Source organism: Oreochromis niloticus, linkage group LG16, assembly GCF_001858045.2.
Source record: "Oreochromis niloticus isolate F11D_XX linkage group LG16, O_niloticus_UMD_NMBU, whole genome shotgun sequence".
Taxonomy (NCBI): Eukaryota; Metazoa; Chordata; class Actinopteri; order Cichliformes; family Cichlidae; genus Oreochromis; species Oreochromis niloticus.
The window spans coordinates 14,046,680-14,072,574 of record NC_031987.2 but is presented as its reverse complement, the minus strand read 5'-3'; the positions used below and the strand labels follow the sequence as shown (position 1 = coordinate 14,072,574).

Here is a 25,895-nt window from a genome sequence, read left to right as displayed (position 1 = left end):
TGATTCTGGGAGGCAGATAATGCTTGTGAGATTAACATCCTCAGCCCACCAACAGCCCACAGCTTGACCAATCCGTGCCTAGTGGAAATTACATAACAATGAGCGTTCAACACACCCGCAGGATTCTGCTGACAATCCATCTATGCTAGCCCCCTCCCCTCTTTATCATGATGATGAGTAGCAGCACATCCTCCCCTCCCAACAGTGTGCACCTGGTAATCCCGAGCGTGATTTGTGGGATTGCGTGCAAAGCCATAATACCAAACACGGCAGCCAGTCTTAGATAACATAACTTTTTGAAGGTTTTCCAGCCTTCTTGCCTCTAATTACTTCACTTAAAGAGAGTTTCAGAAGTGGGACGCACAAACACACGAAGCAATGTTGTGTTCATTCAGACTAAACTTCCCTAGAAGGAATATAAAAGAAGAAAGAGTGCAGGGTTACAGTCGGCGGCAGACAGTGGTGGTCTGCCTGAGATTACAGCTGTGCAGCTGGGAGAGGATACTGCTGCTGCTGCTGCTGCTTGGTGGGGTGAGAGGTTAGAGAAAAGAAGTGAGGTCACAGCTGTGCAAAGGCAAGAGGAGACTTCAGGGCAAAGTACAGACATCATAAAGTACCCATGCAAAATATACTGCATATATATTAGTTACATTCACACCTGAATGTGAAATAAGGTGGAAGGGAGAAAATTCCACATTGTTTCCACATTCCTGCACACTGACTTGTTTACCACTAATACATTTAATCTATGACATTACAATCAGATGATGGTCAGCTGATGCATTTATTAAACAGTACAATCTAATAAATGTATCAGCAGTAGAGCGAGACCGCGTGTGGAGTCGCATTTAATTGTTTTTGTAGAATTTTATTATGTGACAGTATTGCGCAGGCTGCTGAAGAGTTACAACTCTAAGTTACTTTTCTGTTAACCTAAAGGGTTAAGCAGCCATGCTGTACCTTTAGCTAAAATTTCATGTGAAAACACTGCCTAAGCTGCTTTTGTGCATACACTGCATTATTAATATTGAGCTCTAACGCTGCTGCTGACACCTTATGGCAACGGATTCACACTTTGAATTAGGTGATCAGTGACAGACGCTCACTGGAAAAGGAGGATGGAAAATGCTCTTCATTTTGTTTGAACTAACACACACTGCTGCCTGCGAGCTGCAAACACTGATAAAGCCTTCAGTTTTTTCTTCTGTATCGTCAAAAATATCATTACCGCAAATTTCGCTGGAATCCTGTGATATAATCTTGAGACTTTATGGCTTACCGCCAGTCTGTAAAATGTTTCCAAGCACCCTGATTTATCACAGACGTTTGGTTTCAGCTCTTAACACAACTTAATCAATTATATCGTTTCAGATTAATCTGATTGACTGACAGTGTAAAAGTAGGACTGCACCAATGTTTAGTCCACCACGACCCTGTTATTTCAACATACGCAATTTCTGTTCTTTAGAAAAAAATATTCTCACACCTTGGCAATTACGGCCCAAAGGCTATTTACCTTTTTAAATTATTTATTGTTTTCTAATCAAAAAACAGCAAAAACATCGACCACTGCTTTGGGTAAATGCCAACTTGTTTGGCAGTAGGCCGATATCAGTCAATAAGGCTGAGGGTAAAGCTCAGGTATTGTTCCATCTCCACCTAAAACCTAAAAATATTCCATTTAAAAGCATTTAAAATAAACCATATAATAAATCAAATGAATAATAAATTACTTTTCTGCCATTCTCCATCAGTAGAACAAACGAGTGTTTAAACCACTTCAGTCCAACTCTTCATCAATGACGACCCAAACCCAGTGCAGCTGATTATTTTGGTGATTATCAGCTAATTCTATGCATGACTGTTCAAGTTAAAGAAAAAACAAAACAAAACAAAACACATCCATTGTTTTCTAAAATCAATATAAATATTTTTTAACATCTAATTTGCCTCATGTTTCATCATTTAGTGGAAATGTTCTTTACGTGGAGTTTGCTGCACATTTGCACTTTGCGGAATTTTGGGGAATTATTCCTGTTGCATTTAGCGAGCGTTACGTAATCCGTGGGTAGCTGTGCATCGCTGTTATTCATACATTATTCTAAAGTTCCACACATCAGCAGTCGGAGGTGCTCGAACGTGCTCAGCCTGTATGACTAGTGCATGTGCTCTGGTTCTTGCTCCTCCACTCGTGTGTGTTAATATGCTCCCCATGAGGCGCTGCAGGCTGTGGTAATTATAGAAGCTCAGCTAGCACACATATCACAAGAGAGAAGCGCATTTAAAGCAGTGCACTTTTAGCATGAACACAGCCCTATACGCATGAACACAAACCAACGGATATACTGAAGATGGCTGTGCAGATATTAAACATCGTGCTGACTGCCTTTTTATCAAACTCTGTAAAATAGTTCTCCTCTAAATAAGTCTCAAACTTAAACAGAGCTGACAAACATGCCCGTTTTCTTGACTTCATATTTCTTTGTAATTTTAGCAGCAGAGCCTGGACACACTTAGGGTTCAACAATGCTGCGTTAATCTACCCCCACCCCAACCTCATGGTCACACAACTGTAATACCCTTGCCCAAATATAAAGGGCTTAACCCACTTCTTAATAAAATCCCAGTCCTCACACACGCTGACCAGCAGGGCGTCTGCGAGTGTGTCAGATAAACTCTTTGGCAAACGATAACTCCATTAGTGCCAACGGGGACAGACGAGCCCAGAAGATGGAAGATGATTACTTCCTTAACCACACCGAGTCGTCATTATTGGCATTTAACAGTCTGATATAGATGTAAGGCGTGCCCGCTCTGCGTGTGCGCACAGCAGGCCAAGGATGGGATGGAGGCATGGCCTGTGGAGCGCAGACATTGTTATTACCAAAATGTCACTCAGAAGGAAAGGAAAGAAAGCAAGGAAAGGAGGAGAGGGCCTGAGGGTGGGCGAGCGAGTAAGTGGATACAGAAAGAGTGGGGAAAGAGAGAGTGACGGGGTGGCGGTAACACATTCATGTTCATATCCCTCTTTTAGCCCAACATTTGCTGTTTGGCTTTTTCCACTCAACTGCTCTTCAATGGCTGCGCTGCATGCAATGTGAGGGCTATTTTTAACAGCTGTTAGGCTTTCTGTCATGTTACCTAATCAAACCCACGACAAATCATTTTTTTTATATAAATTTGAGAGATTAGGACATTTTTCATTTCATGCCTTTATACAATAATGCCAGCAGACATGAGAGGGAATGAAAAGTAAGCTGTGAAATAACAGCAAAACCCCCTGAACATCAAAAGTTTTTTCAATCCAGAAAATTTAATATGGAATATTCTTTTCTGATTGTTGGGGACATTTTTTTACCTTCATTATAGTAAAAGCAGTCAAAAGATGACAAGATAGTCAAAGAGAGAACAACTGATCCCAGAACGAGGCCAGGATGGATCATCCTCACAATATACGAGTCTCCTGCTTAACCTGGTGAGCTAAAAGGAGCCCCAATACTGGAATATTCTTAAATGTACATGTATAGGCTTTGTATGAAAGATAAGTATAGTCTACAGACTTTAAAAGAAGATCCCAAATGTTTTTTTACATTTTTAAATATACAGATACTCAATCTGTGACCTCATTAAACACATGAGCGAGTCCTGATGTGTGTAACTTATTAGGGTCAAAAAGGATAATAAAGCAGAGTCTATGTTGACAAGTTGGCATCATAGGAGGATGGAGTGTCTTAGTTTACCAGTAATAACCTCCTCTCACTCATCACGTCCGGTTTCAAACACACCAAGATGGCGGTTGCCAGTATTTGTGAATAACTTCAATCCCAAGTGAAATCAGAGTTCTGCTTTTGTTTAGCTAAAAGTGCCAAAAATAGGCAAAAAAGTGTTTAGTAATCAGCTGCAATTTATCAAAGTATGTGCTTCAGTAACAAAAGGGTGCACAGCACACCGCAGACGGCTAAAGGTCACTGGGTCGTGTCATCTTTCTAACTTTGTGCTCCATTCACGAGTTAATTATTAGCAACAACTATGCTACACAGAGAAAAGGAGGATTTTGTTTCGGTGCACAAATGCACTGACTAACTATACAAGGGAAGACAAATATAGCTAATGCTGCCTCAAAAGGCATAGACTGTATTTAATCCCACACTTGGGGAACTTCACTCGTTACAGCAGCACAAGGGACAGGAAGAAAAGGTGAATTAGAGAAATATTAGAAAACAATACAAATAGAAAAAAAATAAATAAGAAAAATAGTGACAAAAATTATGATGATGAAGGACGTACGATAGAACCACAGTGGAGGACTAAGCTCTAACAGTCTACTGCTGTCAAAAGGAACCAAGACATCAAAAGCAAAACAAGTCTGGACGGCTTCTCTGGAGTTTACAAAGTGAAACCAAAGACCCTGCCTGTAGTGGGAATCAAGTAGCATCAAGGAGCATCAAAAGTGTAGTTTTCTGTGCCAAGGGAACTTGTAACCACGTGGGGCTCATCAGCTTCTGTCATTACTACAGCCCTGCACATCACGTTGTTCTTGAAAATTGTTACCATTACATTTCTCCATTCCTCAAGCATCCTCTCACTCTCCAGGATCAACATGGTCAAAAGTTCTACTGCCCAGTCTCCCAGACATCTCAGGTGACAAGTATGTAATGTGGACCAACCACTTTTCATCCGCTTCACAGGCACATTGACTTCCTCCTTGCTAATCCTCTGCACTTCCTGATTCACCAACGTCCCTACACCCACCCTTCTTTCGCTCTCATTTTCTTCATTTATCAGCTCCTCAAAGTCATCCTTCCATCTTCTCAGCACACTCTCCTCACTCGTTAGTACATTACCATCTCCATCCTTAATCGCACTGATCTGCTGCACATCCTTTCCAGCTCGATATCTCGGCCTGGCCAATCAATATAAATCCTTTTCTCCTTCCTTGGTGCACAGCCTTACATACAACTCACTATAAGCCCTTTCCTTTGCCTTTAAAACCCCCATATAGTAAATGCAAGTCTCTTTAAAGCATGAAGGAATTTTTTCACAGAAAAGTGACTAAATATGTAGTTTTTATGAAGACAGATGAGTTTCGATAGATGTTTAATCCTTTCCAATGTTGGGACTTGCACCAGACGTGCAAGTCTGGTGCAAGTTCATCACTGGGGGTAGCACACCACTGTCAACAAATAAAAGAAATACTTTAAATGCTACATCTTACGAAACACAGCAATGGGCTTATTTATTAAGCCCGATAGGACACCGAAGCTGCTGCTATATAAATGTGACCCAAACAAGCAAGGCGAGTCTCCAGAGCTGGGATTAGTGAGCTCAGACCAGCTGCAAGGCTGCATCACTGCTGCTGCTGCTACACATGTCACTTACATAAATGCAGCTTCCTATCTCTGCGCCAGCATCGGGACCTTATTATGCTCTGCTGACGCTCCGCTGCACTCGGGACTCAATAGCTCAGATGCGCAGGTACTCTAGAAAAGAACGCCCTGTTGTAACGCAACACTGTCACCGTGGTGACCAACGTCTTTAAGAAGACAGGATTTAAAGGTCGGTTGTTTTTGTTTTGTTTTGTTTTTACAAACAATAAAAAGCTGTGTGTCAGAATCTCACTTCTTTTAATAAAAAGCTGATTGATTATTCTATTTTTTAAATTAGACGGGAATAAAGCCAGAAGGCAAAATTTCTGCATATTAATTTTCTGTCAGTCCACTAATCAGTCAGCTAATCTGTTCTGCATACAGCCTTTTAAACAACAGTTCAACCAACAGCTTGCAAGACAGGTGAAAATTCCAGGAAGTCTTTCAGGAAATTACACGTCACGCCTATTCGAGTGCACTTTGTTGAAATGAAAAACAACCTGGTCCTTGTTAGTGGCAGTTTCAATGTCATAAAAATATACTACAATAGCTTCAAATGGTAGATTGGCCCCACATGTATAGCTGTGACACTGTAACACCACCTGAGAGGTGCAGTCTCCAGCTCGGAGTCACCTGGGGGGGACCACATTTGGCTGATTAGTGTCGAGTGTGACCTGTAACTGCACCACAGACAGGCAGCAGTAACAAGGGAGGCAAAGCCATTAGTGACACATGTGGGCACTTACTGGAAACGTCCCTCTCAGCACAATGAGGATGGAACACAATGCTGCTGCTGCTGACAGCCCACAGCAGCCGCGGCTCACATGTGCGACGCCTCCTGCCGCCGACCGACTGTCAAAGCGTGTTGGCACAAATGAAGAACCCAAACACTGTTGTGACATCATGAAAGACACATGAATGATGGCGGCTGATTTGTGTCAGATGGCTCCCGCTGCGCTGCTCATGGAGCGAGCGCGAAGGGTAAGAGGTGCACACCATCTAAAACTGAGTCACACGCTGCCAGTTTATTAGGTACAGATTGGTCCTGATTCAGTTTTAGGCAACACGGGCACAGACACGGGCGCTGACGAGGGAGGCGATTAATTACTGACATAAACACATCCAAACAGTGTCCACAGCTGCTAAGGGGCACGCCTGTGAGGCACTTTGGTTAACATTTTTTGTACTTAAACCGACTTTATGGAGAAACTAAAGTGAGTTGATTGAGATCTAAGGTTGTCTTTAGGCTCTAGTTTAGGGATGGATGAAGTTTTAAAAGTAAATAAATAAATCCAGCATTTAATTAGCCTTCATCTTGCCAACTGGCTGACATGCACCAACACAAAGATCACTGATGAACTGGAATCAAGTTATACAGCAGTTCAGAGTCACTTCAGCCATTCACCTTTCATTGATTTCTGCTGAAGTTCAAAGTGAGCATCAGAACGGAGAAGACAGATGATTTTTGTGACTCTTAACATGACAGGTTGCTGGTGGTGTTGTTGTTTTTCAGAAACTGCTGATTTCCTGGGATTTTCCCACAACACCATCTCTAGGGTTGCAAAGTAAGCAGCAGATCTCTGGGTGAAAATGTCTCATTTATTTGAGGAAAATAAACCAACAGCTTCAAGGTGAGAGGAAGGTAACAGTAACTCAAACAACCACTTGTTACAACCAAGGCATGCAGAAGAGCATGCACAACACCTTTAAGTAGATGGGCTACAGCAGCAGAAGACCACACCGGGTGCCACTCCTGTCAACTAAGAGCAAGTACCTCGTTTGAGTGGTTCAGGCCGGTGGTGGTATAATGGTGTGGGGGATATTTTCTTACCACATTTTGTACCTTTTTAGTACCAGAAGAGCCTAATTTAAACACCACAGTCTACCTGAGTATTGTGGCTAACCATGTCCATCCCTTTATGACCACAGTGCACCAATCTTCTGATGGCTGCTTCCACCAAAATAACACACCGTGTCACAAACCAGTTCACTGTACTCAAATATATCTCAGTGTCAATACAATAGAGCACCTCTGAAGCCCATTAATCTGCGGTAGCAATATGACCAGTATCTGAGAGGAATGTTTTCAGCACCTTTTTGAATCTATGCCACAAAGCATTAAGGCATTAAGACAAAAGTAGGCCTACCAAACCAGCTACTAGCAACCGCTGTAAGACATTTATCCCCTTTTTATTAGCATGACTTGCAATTCTCCCTAAGCTCAGACGTGTTAACTCGGGTGAGGACCAACAAAACCAGCTAAACCTATTTCCCATCACATCATTAACAAACCACAAGCTCATTTAACTTTCATTGAATATGTAAAAAATAATTATTAAGCTGGAGTGAGCAGGTGATGCAAATGAGGCATTTGTAATAATGTCAAGGATAACATGACAGCTTTTAAATGTTATGCAGTTCAAGTAACTACCTGTTTAATTGTAGTTGTTTTATTTCACTGCTGTATCAGACTGTACTGGTTTAGGGCAAGGGGGGAATTAGTGGTGTACAGATGACAATTTAAAATAAATGAAATTCAAAGTAAATAAGCACCAACCTGTCCCATCCTGCATCTGTTTCTCTCTTTAGCCACGTAGTCAAAAAAACAGAAAAAACTAAACAAAACTTCAGTCTGAGAACTCAATAACAAACATTTCTTCACCAGCCTCTATAATTTCACCTCCTCTCCTCAGCAGCCTGTAATTTCCTCCCTCTCCTGGGTCAAACACAGGCTCTCTGTAGCTCGCTATTTAACGAGATTGTGCACTTGGTTACATAATGACGGCGAATAAGAGCCCTAACCTCACCTATACCTGCCGTGTGACTCCCGCCGCTTAAAACCACGTCTGTGAGGGAGCCACAGGTGAAGGTGGCAAAGCTGCTGAGGACCGGGAGCCGATTTGTGGCTTTGATTTCATTCATAAACACTTTCAGGTCCAGTCGTCGCGTTAGACAGCAGCTCAGTGACAGCTGCCCCGGTCGGCACATTACAGCCTCATCACCTCACCAACAAACCAACAGACCGGAGCGTTTCTCTTCACCCTCCTCACACATTCACGCTTTAACTTCGTATCGGTAAATGTCCCACACACAGCCCGGTTTCTTACCATTCGGCGCTTCTCCGTCCCTCACACAGGTCCGCCTGTCGTCTCCGGGTCCATCTATTTACTGTCCACACAGAATGGTACGGTCTAGTCTTGTGAGCGTCACACGTCACTTCCGGAGCCTCTAACCCGTGCACCTGTAAAGCGTTCACGTGGTCAAAGATCGTCTATTTAGTGCGTGACAGCACAGCAACATTACAATTTCTATAAGGAATAGCACTGAAGGTAAAATATATAAATACTTTTTTTTTTTTTAATTTGCTTTGTAATTACATCATAGCGGAAGACCACAGGCTCATTCATGTTACATGTGAATTAATTTCTAAGTTTCTTTCTAATTTGCCACTTTTCCCCCTTATAGATAGAATATTGATCTATCTGTGATTATCTTGATCACTGAACAGTCATAATGCTTTAATTCTGCGCTGTACATTTGCAGTTTGGCACACAACATAATACAATATTTATTTAATTTTATTTTCACATACAAAAATACAAATTTATGTAACGTGCATATTCTTATCAAGGTCTACCCTGATCAGAATATTTTGATCAAGGTATAGTACTGGCCTTATTTATTCATTTATTTTACTATGCTTATCGTTCTGTTCGTTTAATTTAGTTGCTTTTTATTCTTGATAGACACTTTAATGATTCTGCGAGAGATATAACTGTGCTACAGGACCTTCATAAAGAGTAAACATAAAATGAGTATAATCTACAATGAACACAAAATTGTTAAAGGTATCACAGGCTCATATTTATGGTCTTATTGTGTGAGGTGGTGCAATATTTTATATACAGTATATACATATACACACTTATACACAAGTTGAAGAAAAACAGCAAGACTGGGATTGTGCAAAAGAGAAGTCTAGCAGATATACTGTAGATGCCATAAATAAATGCTAATTAATTGTTTAATTAATTAATTATTATATCCTATTATATCCCATCCCACTTTCGTTCTTTACCTGTCTGGGAACCTGAACACAGTTGAACTGAATTGTTTATTTAAAAGAAAATATTGTGCTTTCTTACATCTATTTGACCACTTTATATTTGAGGTCAATATTTTCCCATATCAGATATGATCTGATCATAAAATATCATATACTCTTAACCATTAAAGTTTAAAAACTAACCATAAGAATGGGTTTAGTGCCTCCCACAAAAGTTGAATTGCAGGTCTTTAGTGCAGGCTGGGTGATCTCTCAGTAGCTTATTGTATAATTTAATTTTAAAGCAGCCTGGGTACATGACTGGCACTGAGGACGTTTCCATTATCAGACAGTAGTCCTCTGCTGGATTAACACGAAGTCAGGTAATCAGTTCAGTTTTATTCAGCAGTATGCACCATGCAGTATCGATGTTGTTCATAATTTGTACAGATTGAGATGAATTAAATCATAAAATTCACACACAGTTGATCTGGAGCTTCAAAGGCTCTTCGAAAGTTGAGTTTGCTCAAATTAAAGATGTGAGCATAAAAGATGTTTGACATAGAAACTATATCGCCCTTTGAGACTAACTTAATTTTCTACCACATACTGTAAACAGTTTTTACTCCCTAAGGCTTTCTTGATTGCCCCACTTCATAACACAAAGTAAACCAATAACATCTGCTGTAAATCAGATTTCAATTTAAAAACTGGCAGTAATTTCCTGAAGGAACAGCTCATGTGTTCTTTAATTTTAAGGCTATCGCTTCAGTGCTTCTTTTTCTCTCTTAAAGCTCAATAATTGAGTATATTTCACACAGCATAGTAAATATTTTACCTTACCACTACACCTGTACAAAGGCGTAACTTTCCACAGGGCAGCTCAAAGGCCCAGAAGGTATGAAGGGACCCTTCAATGTGCACTGGAGGAGTCAGGGAAAAGCCTTCACTTCATTTTAGCATAAAAATGATTGAAAACTATAAACAGTGTTGGTATAATAAACACAAAGCAATTGAAAAAAATGTATAAAATATGATGAGCATAACATGTCATTTTATTGGTTTAAAATAACTTGGGGCCTCTCAACATACACACCCAAGTTATTCTACGTTTAGTTTTTATTGTTATTTCATTGTGACTTTTGTTTGTAGTTCAGTTTAGTTTCAGTTTGCTTGTTTTGGTTTTGTCTTATTAGTTTCAGCATTAGGTTCTATTCTTTTGAAGGGTTATTGTATTAGAGGGCGTACGCCCAAGGCTAGATTTAGGTAAATCACTGTAGGTGTTACAATAAGGAAGCAGAGCTTTCTCAAAGCAGTTGACTTAAAGTCTTGTAACAAACATGCTCATCAAAGCCTCACCAGGCAGGTTATGATAACAAATGTTACCAAATGTTAAAACTAAGTTTGTTTCCTGTTTTTATTTTACTTCATTTTTCCAAATTCACAAATCATTTCAGTTATTTTTTAATCCCCCTCAAAAATCTAGTTTCTATCCTTATTCTAATGAACTAAAATGTTTTTTCATATATAGCTTTAATGAAGTTCTTTTTGCTCCAGAGTGGGAGCTCTTCGTTTTTTTTGTCTCTCTTTGACGTTGTGGCTAAAAATAGCGTCCGTGCGCTGCCGGGAGGTGGAGATACAAATAATAACAACTGAAAGGGAGGGAGGGAGGTCGGGACTGTGGTGCCTGCTCGGCGCACACAGTTCAACTTTCAGGTCATAAAGTCACAACAAATCCACACGGTTTAGAATTTACTGCTCTTTCAAGCACACACAGACTCAATCGGGATGATTTGTGATCGTTTCGTGCCGGGACAGGTGATCGATTAGGTGCGGTGGAAGCAGCTGGGGGAGGGAGTGAAACCGATACTGCGTAGTCTGGCCACCTCTGGCTGCACCAATGAGAGCCCGCGGAGGCTGCTCCGAAACTAGCGCAGCGCTGCATGCTTGGCAGGTGGACAAAAGCTGAGCTCAGGGCAGTCAAAAACAAAAGTGTTTCACAAGCTTCTCTGTTTTTAAACAGGAGGGGAGAGAGTGCAACACGCAAACAAACTCAGGGAAACGGAGATTATGATAGCGGCGAGAAAGCAAGCAGCAGTGCCACAAAGTCAAACTGCTTCAATACAAGTGAATAAAAAAAATTTAATCGAGTAAAATATATCCAAATTAAATAAAGGTGCATTAAGGCCGTTTAAAAAAATGTAGATTATTATTTAATATCACCAAGTTGTAACATGATTATTATTATTACTGATGATTGTCTTGTGTGTTATAAAAGAATAAGCTCTATAACTGCTACATACTATTAGACAACTGTAAGTTAAAGTACCCTGTGCGCCATTAGTGAACTCTGATCACTTAAAAGAGATCTGTTCCACTTTTTCTGTCACACATATACTGTAACAATGGCTCATATCACACATCACTGAAGTTTCTAATAATGAGGCCACTATATGTTCAAGTAATCCCTGTGATATGAGTGCTTGTTTTTATAATATTCTTGGCTCTGTATGTCATCACTGAGTGCATATCCCCAATATAGTATGAGCACAGAAAGAGGATAATCTAAAGTGCTGCATAGTCAGGAAAAGATAAATAAGGATTATTTTGAGCTGTGAATCATGCAAAGCTACTCTAGTAGAATTGAAATTTAAAAAAATATAGAGAGCTGGAAATTAACATAATTAGTCCCCTTTAATTATTCCTCCAATTTCTTATCCAGGTTCAGGTCGCAGGGGGTCTTAGCAGAGACGCCCAGCTCATCCAGCTGATTTTAAGTAGCGATCTTTTCCTGGATCTGTCCAGGGCCTCCTCCCAGTAGGACATGCCTGAAACACCTCACCTAGACGACCCATACCACCTCAGCTGGCTCCTATCAGTGTGGAGGAGTAGCCACTCTTCTCTGAATGTTAATATTTGATTGTTTTTAGTGAGCAGCAGTTAACAGTGTAGGTTCAACATTCATTTCATAGTCAGCAGCAGCAGAATGTACATTATAGCTTTCAGTGCAACACAATTAATCTACATATTTGAAGAAAAGGCAGCAGTGACGGGGAGATGTAGAGGCACATTTACAGCCACAGCGTCGTGAATGTCAGAACTTCCTGTTGTGCAGCGCAGCAGCCAGCCGCAGCGACTCTCTTTGGTTTGAGCTAAGTCTGGCTCTGCTGCTCACCTCCTGCCACTGAAGAGCACCGTTACTGCTCAGCACCTAAAAAACAACAGATAATTACATGTAAATGCAGAAAGGAGGAAATATAAAACAGTCGGCCAGCCAATTTATTCTTCACGCTGTAAAACACTCGATGTTACCGTGTTGTTGATGTCCACCATCACCTGGCTTTTTCTGTTCAGGTGAATGTTTAGGACAGTCATTTCCACCCAGGCGTTATCCGTGTTCCTGTAGTCATCCACATAACCCTCAAACACCTAAAACCAAACAACCACGTCCATCAACAAATACATCGATATCATATTAATGTACAGTTTCAGCCCTGGCAGGATGCTCCCCTTCTCTCTTGAATGATTCTCTTTAATATTTATTGGTAATGACTGGTTTCTCCCTCTTCTGAAGTGGGACAAACCAGATGAAGTCTCAGAATCGCTGACCTCAGCATAATCCTTATTCCTGACCCATGTAGTAAGGTGAGAGGTCTCTGGTCACCACATCTGGTTTGTGCTGTGCTCAAACGTTTCTCAGCTCAGGAAATAAGTCATTTGTCTTTGATGTTTACATTTGTTATTTTTTAATGTAATATTTAGTCAATTGCTTTCTATTGTATCACTAAATTTACTAGCCAGTGTTTACATCAAACACAAACAGAGGGCCTGTTCTTCCTGCTCTCTCAAAATGCTATCAGTGACAGCTGTTGACATGTTCTTCTATCTAAAGCTGTCGTGCTTTACAGCTGTTCTTTGTTTTCATTGCTCCTGCAGCTGCTTTAAAGCTTTACCACCAAAGTGCTGCACAGACTTACCTTTGTTCCCTCTGACAGTTTTGCCTCAATCGTTTCATACAGCTTTTTTCCCATCGTTTTTTTAAGAGTTGGTGGCAGTTTATCAGCAGACTCAACAGGGCCCTGAAGGTTTTAAAGCCACAGTGTGATTGAAGAGTGCAAAAAAAACCGTATAAACCACATTAAATGGACAAAGACTGGAACTCACTCCAGGTAAAGATAAAGTTCCTCGACTCTCGTCATAAACTGCCAGGTACTCCAGAACTGACTTCTCGCTGTCTCGCCAGCTAAAAATCAGTGGAAAGTCTCAGATATTTCTGTGCAAAACAACCTTTTTAAAACCTCTGCAGGGACATGAGATGACCTACCGTGTAATCACAAGTTCTACACTGAGGTTTGGACCCAGGCGGCTCAGTGCCCCACGCCCACTGATGCCTGTCCTCCCCCCTGGGTTTCTGAGATGACAAGATCCTTATCAGACATCAAGACATGCTTGTGAGGTTACTATAAGTAATACTGAATAGGTTCTATATCTGTTCTTGTGTCATACCTGTAATTAGCTAAGGCTTCTGGTTCTGATCTGCAGGGAGAAACAATAGATGAAGAGCGTACAGAGATTGGAGGAGGCGGTCTTGTAATTACACAATAAAGTCAAAGTTAGGCCAGAAAGCTTATTTACTATGTTCAAATAGATTCGACCTGAAAACTGGTAATTCACTTGTCACCGAGGCCCATTCATTACCTGCTAATTAATGTTTTTATGGGTATAATATGCAGGTTAAAAACACAATGTGTATACTCACGCAAAATAATCCCTTTCAGTGATTACTTATAACCTACTGGAAGAGTGTTGCTTTCTAGACATGTGAAAAACAGACTCTACGCTGTCCTCAAATAAAAAGCTAGCGAAAACAGGAAAGTATGGCTTCACACACCCATCCACATGGCCTTCGCTGTCATCAGAGGTATAATTAGTTGGTTTGTATGAGCTGAAACTGACCTGGAAAAAAAAGGACATAAAAACCACCCGAATTATTGGACAATTTATCAGTGCAGTGACTTTCTGAGGAGAGGCAGCTGATGACTTTGTGGTGGACATAAATAATATTTAATAATATATAAATATATAATGAGTACCTCCCAGGGCACCTTCTCCTCAGGCACAGGGAAGCGTGTGAGTTTGCTGTTCGGGTAGGAAAACTGACGGGATTTCACATGGAAACCGCTTCCTTTCTCCGACGTATTCCTGAAAGAATCTGGGGTCTCATCTACGACAGCTGGAGCTGCAGGTAACCGCAAAAATGTGTGCAAACAGCAGGAGATTTAAAATATTTATCAAACATAAAACCGTGACATGTAAATAGTGAATTAAATTTGGTACTGACTCCGTGACTGTGTGTCTTTTGAGGGCAGACCCTGAGATTTCAGACTATCCATAATCCACTGCAGGGCTTTAGTTGACTGGCTGACCTGATGAGACAAAGGAAAGTGGATCAACTACTTCTGTTAACTGCTTAGATTAAGGACGTCAAAGTAATTTTACACGTATAGCTAACTTTGATCTTAAGTGGGTCAGAGCAGTGAAACTCCTCTTTCTGTCAGTGTAAAGTGTAACTACACGTTTAATCCCCGAGATAGAGATTTTTTTGTTTAACTGTGAACCCAATGTAAAAAGTACACATTTTTGCATTAGATAGTGAAGAAAACAGGAATCTTATGCCACATAATTGCTTATTTGCTACTTTATGACTTTGGTGTAGTATGAATGGAAATGGGGGAGGTGTTTATCAGTAGGAAAAGCCGTAAAACGTATAAAAAATGCAGTTCAAAGTCTAAAATTTACACCCCTGACTCAGATAATAATGACGACAGATTCCTTACAGAAGTCATCTGGAAATAAAAGTCAAAAAGCACACAAGGGCGTGCCACAAAAAGCGTGCCGTGTCTTTAGTGCCTCAGGTCACCCTCCATTAGCATATTGTGACATACTACAGACACAGGTGCAACATTAGTGCCAACCAGAAGAAATCAGGCCACAACCTGCTCTTCAAGTTGAGCCAGTCTTTTCAGCATGGCAGCAGCGCTCGTTTCCCCATTTCTCTCCAGCAGATCAGTTATGATGGTAACTCTGAAGAAACAAGTGTCAATTTGAAAATTACTTAAAAAAATCATCAAAGTCTTTACAATAAAACAAACAGGAAATTATTATGTTACTTTTTTTAATAAAACAGAGGGATTTCAATTATTTTTATGTAAATATTGTTTGGTGAAGCAGCTACATCCAAGTCCTTGGACAGAAAATATCTCAAATTACCCCAAATCTATGCAACTGTGTGTGATACATAAGGTGATTATGCATGCAAAGTGGTCCTTTGGTCTCTAATCGCTCATTAAAAAAAAGAACGTGCAATCACATTTTGGCTGGACTGCTCTCTCCTTTTTATGGAAACTGGTGTGATGATGCATAGACAGCACACATACAGCGACTTTCGGCTACATTACTGTGAGATTACTTCTGGACTGTGTCCAGGATGCGTCTCTCCGTGCTCTGGCTCTGCTCCTGCCGCGCAGACACCAAGTATCTGTCTTTCATCAAAGACTCCCAGGTCAGCAGCTCCTCATCCTCTGTCGGGTTGAGCTCATTCTCTGAAAAACAGCATCACATGCTTTGAATCACTGCATAACCTAATTCTGCACATCCACGCGGACAGAAAACCCTGCACAACAGATAAACTGGGAGTGAGTTAAACAGAGCAAATACGAGCTGCTCAGCGACCTTTTCCTTTCCATTCATGTTCAGTGTGGGGTTTTTTTTCTGTATTTTATAGTTATAATAATCTTTTTAAAACACAAATTAGGTTGTTGTTTAAAGCACTGTCAGGGTCTGCAGATGACCTCTGAATACATTAAAATTTCAGGGTCTTCACTGGCACGTTCTCAACAGCACCACAAACAGGTAAAAATATGTCGACCATGAGCAGAGACAGAGGAGATCATCTGCATTAATGAGATAAATAAAGGGTCATACTCTGGTTACAGTATTATGGGGATAAACTGATCCATCTCAATGGCAACCGGGCAAACTTCACCTGCTGACGAACACCATGACCTGTGGCTAAAAGCTCTGAAAATTGTGTTTAGATTTAGTTTTGAAAACGGAAGCCTTCACCTGCGTTTGAGATACTTGTTTTGATGTGACCTAAATGTGGGATTTCAGTCATGTGATCTGCTTTTGCTCACATGACTGACCTGCTTTTGGAGCCATACTCACTCCACTAGTCACTGAAGAAACAGTTTTATGTGACAGAAAATACAATATTAGATCTTTTAATCTTGTTAATTCATTGTTTTAGTTAGAGTGTGTTAAACATCACCACTAGATGTCAGTAGATTGCAGTCAACTGAGTTCTATTTTCTAAACTCTCCCAATTTAGGTGCATAATTCTAGATAAGGTGGTATTGGACTTGGACACTTAGCAAATCAGCTGTCACACAATGTGAGAATATGGTCAAACTGTCCATCAGAGGGAAAGTGGGATCTTTAGGATACTTGAGCCTAACATTAGATGGAGTGAGTTTGCAAAGAAAAGTGTCTGGACTTCTTTGAGTTGCTTGAAGACGTTTCACCTCTCATCCGAGAAGCTTCTTCAGTTCTAAGGTCAAATGGCCGAGAGTCCCAGATTTAAACCCAGTGGGAGTATCCCCCCAAAGAGGGACAAAGGACCCCCTGGTGATCCTCTAATCACATGCGACAAGGTGTGAAAGCGGGTGTGGTACCTAATCAGCCAGGGTTTCGGGTGAGCTCATTGTGAAACCTGGCCCCACCTTGTCATGTGAATTCCTGAGGTCAGATGGCCCAGGATGTGAGTGGGCGTTAAGGCGTCTGGGGAAGGAACTCAAAACTGGATTATAGATGGCAGACAGTTGGTGTCGTAAACCACCGCCTCTGTTCAAAGATGGTCGCTCACAGTGGACATAGATGGCCTCTTTCACTCCTCTTTCAAACCATCTGTCCTCTCTGTCCAATATGTGAACATTGGCATCCTCGAAAGAGTGACCTAAAGAGTGACCTAGGTCACTTACGATGACCTGGATGACTGAGAACCTTCACAGACATTAGATGGAGTGATGCCAGATTAAAAGCAGCTGTTGTTTAGCCGACTCACTGTCTGCTGTCCAGAGATGCGAGGGTTGCATGGCTAATCTGATGATATATTGGATATAAATAAACAAGGTTATGCATGTTTTTGTGTGCTAGAGCACCGGCTTCAGTTCAGGAGATGAAGCTTGAGGTGATGAGGAAGAGGATGACGTTTTTAAAGAGATGCTATCTCTTTCCTTAGCATTTTCTTTTTTTTATTATTATTATTATCTGTTTTATTGATAATAATAATAATAAAAAAAAGAAAATGCTAAGGCAGCACGGTGGCACGGTGGTTAGCACTGTTGCTGCACAGCAAGAAGGTCCTGAGTTCAATTCCACCATCAGGCCGGGGTCTTTCTGTGTGGAGTTTGCATGTTCTCCCCGTGTTTGCGTGGGTTCCCTCTGGGTACTCCGGCTTCCTCCCACCGTCCAAAGACATGCAGCTTGTGGGGATAGGTTAATTGGATAATCCAAATTGTCACTAGGTGTGAATGTGAATGGTTGTCTGTCCCTGTGTGTTGGCCCTGCGACAGACTGGCGACCTGTCCAGGGTGTACCCCGCCTCTCGCCCTATGACAGCTGGGATAGGCTTCAGCGCCCCCCGCGACCCTGAAAAGGATAAGCGGAAGCGAATGGATGGATGGATGGATCTGTTTTATTGGGACAGCAGTTGAACAAAACAATTGTATGCCTTTTTACACTTTCTTTGCTGTTACATTTTTAAGTTATAATTAAAAAAAAATAAAGAAGAAGGAAAAAAAGAAAAAAAAAGAGAGAGAAAAAAAAGGGGGGGGGGGACTAGGGTTGGAGGGCAGCAGGGCAGGTAGGTTACATAATACTCAGGGTTGTAACATCTTATACAAAATCACACCTCATATGCTTAACATAGTCTGTCCATTTAGACCATATTCCGTAGAAGGTATCCCTCTGAAGTTTAAGAGAAAATGACACTTTTTCCATCGTATAGATCTCTTGTACAGAATGTATCCAGTCTTCCATCGTTGGTGGTTCAGGTTTTAGCCATCTTCTCGTAAGAGGCTTTTTACTTGCGGCCAGTAGGATATACAGGAGTCTTCTGTCGTTGGAATTTAGTTTATCCACTGGTACATTGCACAAAAAAATGGTCTCAAAAGTTGAAGGAAAAACAAAAGAAAAAACATTTTGTAAATGATCATGGATTAGAGACCAATACTGGCGGATAACTTTACAGTCCCAAAAGATGTGGAAATGGTTGGCTCCGTCTCCACCACATCTCCAACATTTATCACCAATTCCTCGATATCTTTGTTGAGCAGGGGTAATGAAAAATCTCATAATGCTTTTCCAGCAAAATTCACGCCAAACATTAGACCCAGTGGTAGCCCATTGTATCTTGCATGCGTGAGCCCAACACTTCTCTGTAATTGACAAATTACCCTCCTTTTCCCACTTCGCTTTAATATACAGAGTGCTGTCATTTTTACACCGTAGGATGCTGTTATATAATTTGGAAATAATTTTACTTTGCGCTCCAGATTTGGTTAGTAATAAGAATGTTTCTACAAATTGTAATTCGTTTAGGTTCACTTTTAAGTTTTGATTAAAGTAATTTCTGATCTGTAGGTATCTAAAAAAAATCATCTGGCCCCAAGTCATGTTTACTCCTTAAAGATTCAAAGCTTTGAAATGCTCCCTTATGGACAAATGAATAATAATTAGTTATACCCTTTGAAATCCAGTTTTTGAATCTAATATCATATTGATTTGGAGTAAAATCTGAATAATATGCACACCATCTTAAAACTTTAGAGGCATTTTCCAAACCACCAATTTTTATTACTTCTTTCCAAGCAGATATCATTATTTGTAGTATAGGTTTATCTGCCATATATATTTTATTCTGCAATTTTATGTCCGATATTAACGCTGAAACTGGTACTCCTTTTACTATTGTTCCTTCAACATCTTTCCATCCGGCGGTGTAGTCTGGACAACAGAGACAAATCAGTGGTCTTAGTTGAGCTGCACAGTAATATTCTCGCAGACAGGGAAGCCCACAACCTCCCTTTTCTTTCTTTAATTGGAGCGTTTTATATTTAACTCTAGCTTTTTTCCCATTTCAGATATATTTTGACAATATTCTATCGCATGCCGCAAACTGTTTTTGTGGTATAGCAATCGGTAAAGACTGAAACAAATATAGCAGTCGGGGGAGAATATTTAATCTGATTGATTCAATCCTGGAGTGTAGGTCCAGAAATGGAATAGAGTTCCATCTTTGTATATCTGATTTTATAGATTCATTTAGAGGGGCATAGTTGGCATTGAACATTTTGGTGAAGTCACGATGTATTTCCACCCCTAAATACCTAATGCTATCTGCATCCCATTTCCATTTATAACAATTCTTAATTTTGACTGGTGGTTCATAGTTTAAAGTTAATACCTGCGTTTTATTTACATTGACCTTATATCCCGATGAAGAACCATATTGTGATAGTGCTTCCATGATTTGGGGGAGTGCCTGTGAGGGATAGGTTAATGTTAAAAGTAAGTCGTCAGCAAATAATGCTAATTTCTGTTCCCCTCCTGGCGTTCTTACTCCTGTTATATCCTGTCTCTGCCTGATCCACTGACTTAATGGTTCTATGAACAGAGCAAAAAGCAGCGGTGAAATGCAGCAACCCTGTTGTGTCCCTCGCTCCAATATAAATGATTCGGTGAGGTCCCCATTGATTTTATTTCTAGCTGTTGGTTTGTTGTATAGCCCTGAAATAATATCAAGTATAGATTTATCAAAATTAAACTTCTCAAGCACTTTGTATAAAAAAGACCATCTCACTAAGTCGAACGCCTTCTCGGCGTCTAAACTTAACACTAGGGTCTCTAATTTTTGTTTATCAACTTGCCTCAATATGTGCAAAACCTTTCTGATGTTGTCCTGGGCCTGTCTCTGTTTAATGAAACCCGTTTGGTCATTATGTAATATCATTTCTAGTCTTTTAGAGATAATAGATGTAAACAACTTATAGTCAATATTCAATACACTGATTGGGCGATAGTTACTACATTCTAATTTGTCTTTTCCTTCTTTTGGTAAAATAGAAATTATTGCTTCCCTCCATGAACGAGGGATAGTTTTCTTTTCCATTACCCAATTAAATGTCTTTATCATGGTGGGAATCAAATGATCCTGCATTATTTTATACCATTCTGGGCCGAACCCATCTGGCCCTGCCATTTTCCCTCCCTTTAGTCTTTTAATTGCTAAGTAAATTTCTTCTTTAGTTATTGCGGACAATAGCATTTTCATTATACATAGGTGCGATCCTCGATACTTTGAGTCTGAAGTTGCAGGTACAAATATAAATTTACCTCGATGGCACATGAACGCCTACAGGTTCTCTTCTTCTCAACCTTTGGGTTGAGAAGAAGATGTGTATGTGGGTGGTCTGTAGCCATGTACATAAATAATGAAGCATTTTTAATTACACAAAAGTCTGCAAAGGTGGGAATAAACACTTCAGTACTTACTGAACTCTTTGTATATTTTGGCGGGCCTCCGCAGCACCATGCTTCTGATGAAGAGGTAGATATGACTGAGGATGATGAAAGGAGGAGGGGCAGCAGGTCGACTGTGGTACTCCTTAATTAACTCGTATCTTTGAAACTTCCATATTTTGTCTGTGTTGTCCTGGACTTCCTCAAATGTAAAGCTGTGCAGGACGATAACACGAAACATAAGAAAGTTTAAAAAAAGGGCGAGGGCTCATCATCATCATTAAAACAGTAAAATGACAGAAAAGCTCATACACTTTGATGACAAGGACTCACTTGAAAATTGCTATTAAGAGGTTGAGCAGCAGTATGTTGGCAAAGAGCAAGTAAACACAAAGCATGATGATGGTGAGCCATTCAGGAAAGACGGGGCTCTGGTTTTCGTTCAACACGGGACATTTGGGCTTCAGGGGATCTGTAGCATTCACGCTGCAAGAGTTCATGTCAAACTCAGTGTCTGCAGGAAGAAAAATGACATCTTCATTAGTGATGAGCAAAGTTGAAGCCTTTGGAAGAGAATAAATGTGTGTAACAAAATACTGAAACAAATTATTACAGCTAAAACAAAAAAAGTATTATTTTTTAAAGTATACGATTCTCAAAATCCACTCACTGTCAATATTTTTAGGAAACTGGCCAAATATGATGAGGTATGGCTCGTAAACCACCCCACGGATGATCCAAGCCAGACGATTTTCATTGTGGATGAGGATGCCTTGTTTGGCGACGCCATAAGCCACCACCCAGATACTCAGGAGGAACATGAAGAAGAACATGTCCATCATCTGGAGGATAGAAAGGCACCAATCACAAGCAAGAAACACTCACAAATTGACACATTTAGAAACACAGCTGCAAACCGTGACATCTCATGTATGCTTAGGGAGTAAATAAAGTGTAGCTGAACACAAAGTTGAGGTCTGACTGACTGAAATAAGTGTGGTAACAAAATGATCCAAGTGTTCAAAACACCTTTTATTAAACACAAAGACTACATTTCATCTGCAGACTATGATGGAGGCTCGGTGAGGTAGAAGCCTCTTATTGTATCAGGTAAGAGGTTTTTTTGGCGTAGCCATAAAACCTCAGGTCAGCATGCTTTGTATTTGTTCTGTAAACCCCTCACCATCTTTCTGACTATGATGATTTTGGGTCCGAGGGTTCGGCTGATAGTGAAGATGGCCATGAGACGGAGGCAGAAGACCACAAAATCGATGCAGAGGATGATTTTACCGAGATAAAACAGCTCGGTTGTCAGCCTGAAGTAGGAAAAGCTTGGTGATTCATAGATAATGCAGTGGGTGGATTGATTTCCACAGACTGTCTTAGAGAGCAAAAACTCACCTAAATACAAGGCCGATAAGGAACAGGATGATGGAGAGGACATCTAAAATATTCCAAAACTCATTGATGTACATCTTGGCTTTCTTACGAAACCCAAAACCATCTGGATCATGAAAGAGCTGAAAGAGAAAAGAGAATTAGACATAAAAGGATTTTATATTACTTAGCATTCGACATACAATCACCTATCATTTAAATTATTTTGATTACTTTCTAATCAATAAATAAATCATTAAAGGATAAAGAAGGCTTTGAAATGAAAATGAAGAAAAAAAATGACAGAAAAAGGGAGTTTCTCAGGGACAGGATTTAGGTAGGTAAACAAATTGACTGCCCTCTCTACATCAAGGGGAACCGTGTTAAAATGGGTCACACCCAGAAATCCTCTGAAGACCTTTCCTGCCAGCACCATGTGGGTTATTAAGAAGGTACAACAGCGACTACAACTGCTGGAGACTATAAACTGCAGGCCTCGCCTTTTAAGCTCCTCTGCTTAGAGCTTAATGGCATATCGTATCTCTGAGTAACAGATCACAGAGCTCTACAGTGGGTCATCAACACAGCACAGAAACCCATCGACTGCTGTTTACCCTCCCACCGCCAGCTCCTGTCACCTCTTAGGGCTGCAGACTTGCTAAAATTCGTCACATCCAGGACGCCACCTGTTTGACCTGCTACCCTCTGGATGGAGCAGGACCTTCAGAGCATTTTAAGGACTCAAAGACAGTTTGTTCCCAGGGCCATTTACACAGTGAATTTCAACCAGGAGTAAATGTCTGTTTACTGGCTATATAATGACTGCCTTTTAGGGAAATGCCTACCAAAGGTAATTACTTTCAAAGATAATTATATTCATTCTGGTGCAATAATTACTCTCACTGGTGAAACAATGTCATTCATACTACCCCAAAGATTACCCTGATGTAATTTTATATTTATTTATTTATTTGAGTAATGCTTCCTTTTCAGGCGCATGCCTGTCCTACTTTAAATGCATACTTTTTTGCTGCATTTGTTACAACTACAAAGGTTTTCTATTCTCTGTTGACTTGCTCTGTTACACTGCTCCCTCCTCTAAAAGAAGAAGGGCACTCACCGTTTCTTACCGCTGACCTTTTAAACATTTGAGCCTCTAAAGGTGAATGGGGCCACTGTTTGTGTTGAAAAATTCAAAGACTGTCTCTCTACATCACAGTACAGTCACACAAAGAACAAAAAAGACTATTTGTTCGTTGTTTTGTATCATTTGTGGGTCTGAGCCACAGTTTCTCACCTGTCTGACCTCCTCACACACCACCGAGAGCAGCCAGATGTAGAGCAGCAGCTCGCCAGCAGAGGGCGTGCTCTGGAAATCGATCATCAGCACCACAGCAAACAGGAAGAGGAAGGCGAAATAAAATACAATGTTCCAGTAAAATTTAACCTGTGGGGAGGTGTACAGGTACATCAGCCTGGACCAGCAGCCCAGAGGCTTCATGGGCTTCAAGCTGTGGACAGAAAGATCACTGCAGTTAGAGAGACAATGCCATGTTTTCATGTATCAACTGTTTATTCAACTTCAAGTGACATTTAAGGTCATGCAGTGATGAGGGTTGATATCTGCATTAAGGACCAAGTGTGTACATACGGGCCATAACCATTTCTTCTGAGTGTGCTTCCTGTCAGGGTCTCCACTCTCTTCATCTCCTCGTCTTTCGCAGTTTCTCTCTGGATGATTTCATCATGTCTGTGGAAAAGTTACAGTTTTGACCACAGCTGAAACTCAATCGGGTATTATTATTAAAAAGAATACAAGCAGAAATCAAGTTAAATTGGTGTATTGTTTAATTAACAATGTCAAAAACCCTCCAAACTAAGGCATTTGAAACCATTAATCACATTTATCAATCATAGGTTAAATGTGTGGCACCTTGCATTATGAACATTGTGCAGTGTGCTGTGCGTTATAAACAATACGCATTGCTCTACAATTCATAACAACTATCTCAATGAAAGTTAAAATCTAAAACAATAAATAATCCATCCATTTCTTCCTTTGGGTCACGGGGGGCCTAAGCAGAGAAGTCTACACCTCCCTCTCCCCAAGCCACCTCCTCCAGCTTATCCAGGGGAGCACAGTGGCCAACCGAGTGTGTCCAAGGTCTACCCAGGGCCTCCTCAGAGTAGGACATGCCCGGGAGGCGACCGCCTCAACTGACTCCTTTGGACATTGAGGAGTAGCGGCTCTACTCTGAGTACATCCTGAATGACTCCTCGACCTATTTCTAAAGAAGAAAGCTAATTTCTGCCACTTGTATCCGTGATTTTAAAAAATAAGTAACAATAAAAGGCTTAAAAAGGAGGTTAGGCATAACGTTTAGGACACAACAATTTACCGGTATTTGGCATCAATTGAGACGTTAACAATTAGATTAAACTACAAGTACGTGAGAAGTAAGATTTCTCAAGAAGTAATTAATTAGTAAACTCTACACTGTGTAAACTTTTACATGTTTCTCTCAGTGATTACAGCCAACTTCTGTTTAGCATCCATGGTGTTGTTGTCAGATTTTCCTCCTATGGGTTTTTGGATGTTAACTATTGTTTGGCCATATAACTAATGACTGTCAGTGAAACTTCCAGCAAAATACAGATCTAAATCTTGGAAAGTGACTTCATTTTTCCCCCTGAATGCATTGATGAAAGCTTTATCTGCATTTTCCCTCCTTTGTCCTTTTTATTTGCTTTAAAAATCTACACATGGCAGCAATTCCATGGTGTATGAAAGATGAATCAGGAGTCATTTTTGATGACACACTTATAGATATGAGTTGTACTGTATATTTAGTCAGTTTCTGTCAAATGAAAACAAGTGAGAGTTGTCTGTACCTGGACATTACTTTAGTGGCTTGCTGTATATTTATGTATTTGTGTATGTTTAAAATTGGTAGATGGTAGAATGGAGATGCCAGGAAAAAAAGTATGCTTAAAAGAAATGTGACCAGTGTTGCGTTGATGCTGTCTATTTATCACTTTCTTTACCACTTGCTCTAACCTACTTCACACACATCTGTACAGTAGCATGGCATTATCCATTATTAGGCAGAAAAGCCTTTTTGTGTGTGGTCTAAAGCCAGCCCATCCAACTCCCTAGTAGTCATTTACATATGCTTCCTTTCTTTACTTGGGAAGAATTTGTTTATCTTATCTCTATTTTGCTCCATTCTGTTTGCCAGTGTTAATAAAAACACAAATAAACACAGTAGCATTGTACAAGCCCCTTAGCTGGCTGACAGGTCTCACCTGAAACACAGAAAGCCAGTGTACATAAGAGGGAAAAACACCATGCAGATCAGCACTCTCCACACAGGGTTCTCTACTGAAAGCTTACCACACCAGATCTGAGTCAGCAGAGCCTGAAAGACACGTTTACACAGACTGAATTGTAATGCAGCACCAAGAAAAATTTTGAAATTAAATTGAGCGATTTCTTAACTTTTGTAACTTCAATTGCTCTACTCAAC

General features: G+C 40.5%; 2 protein-coding genes across 6 annotated transcripts in view; both read right to left on the bottom strand.

Moving 5' to 3' along the window:
• Window positions 1-8,560, bottom strand: part of map3k13 (mitogen-activated protein kinase kinase kinase 13) — a 39,069-nt gene extending 30,509 nt beyond the window's left edge. For 3 of the 4 annotated variants that reach the window (XM_019353112.2, XM_019353111.2, XM_003447436.5), the window contains exon 1: window positions 8,474-8,560. The gene's annotated coding sequence lies outside the window, so the exon portion shown is untranslated. The remainder of the gene's footprint in view (window positions 1-8,473) is intronic. The other variant, XM_019353113.2, reaches the window with a different exon arrangement.
• A 3,041-nt stretch (window positions 8,561-11,601) lies between these two features.
• Window positions 11,602-25,895, bottom strand: part of trpm2 (transient receptor potential cation channel, subfamily M, member 2) — a 28,392-nt gene continuing 14,098 nt past the window's right edge. For both annotated transcript variants that reach the window (XM_005453057.3, XM_005453056.3), the window contains exons 16-34: window positions 25,675-25,787; window positions 24,020-24,118; window positions 23,666-23,879; window positions 22,393-22,511; window positions 22,175-22,307; window positions 21,662-21,833; window positions 21,325-21,505; window positions 21,025-21,206; window positions 15,881-16,013; window positions 15,408-15,495; window positions 14,753-14,837; window positions 14,505-14,650; window positions 14,303-14,367; window positions 13,918-13,947; window positions 13,736-13,822; window positions 13,576-13,654; window positions 13,389-13,490; window positions 12,724-12,840; window positions 11,602-12,622 (exon numbers count right to left, since the gene is read on the bottom strand). In XM_005453057.3, the coding sequence (XP_005453114.1) occupies window positions 12,506-12,622; window positions 12,724-12,840; window positions 13,389-13,490; window positions 13,576-13,654; window positions 13,736-13,822; window positions 13,918-13,947; window positions 14,303-14,367; window positions 14,505-14,650; window positions 14,753-14,837; window positions 15,408-15,495; window positions 15,881-16,013; window positions 21,025-21,206; window positions 21,325-21,505; window positions 21,662-21,833; window positions 22,175-22,307; window positions 22,393-22,511; window positions 23,666-23,879; window positions 24,020-24,118; window positions 25,675-25,787 (2,262 nt within the window). In that variant the 3' untranslated portion in view covers window positions 11,602-12,505. The remainder of the gene's footprint in view (window positions 12,623-12,723; window positions 12,841-13,388; window positions 13,491-13,575; window positions 13,655-13,735; window positions 13,823-13,917; window positions 13,948-14,302; window positions 14,368-14,504; window positions 14,651-14,752; window positions 14,838-15,407; window positions 15,496-15,880; window positions 16,014-21,024; window positions 21,207-21,324; window positions 21,506-21,661; window positions 21,834-22,174; window positions 22,308-22,392; window positions 22,512-23,665; window positions 23,880-24,019; window positions 24,119-25,674; window positions 25,788-25,895) is intronic.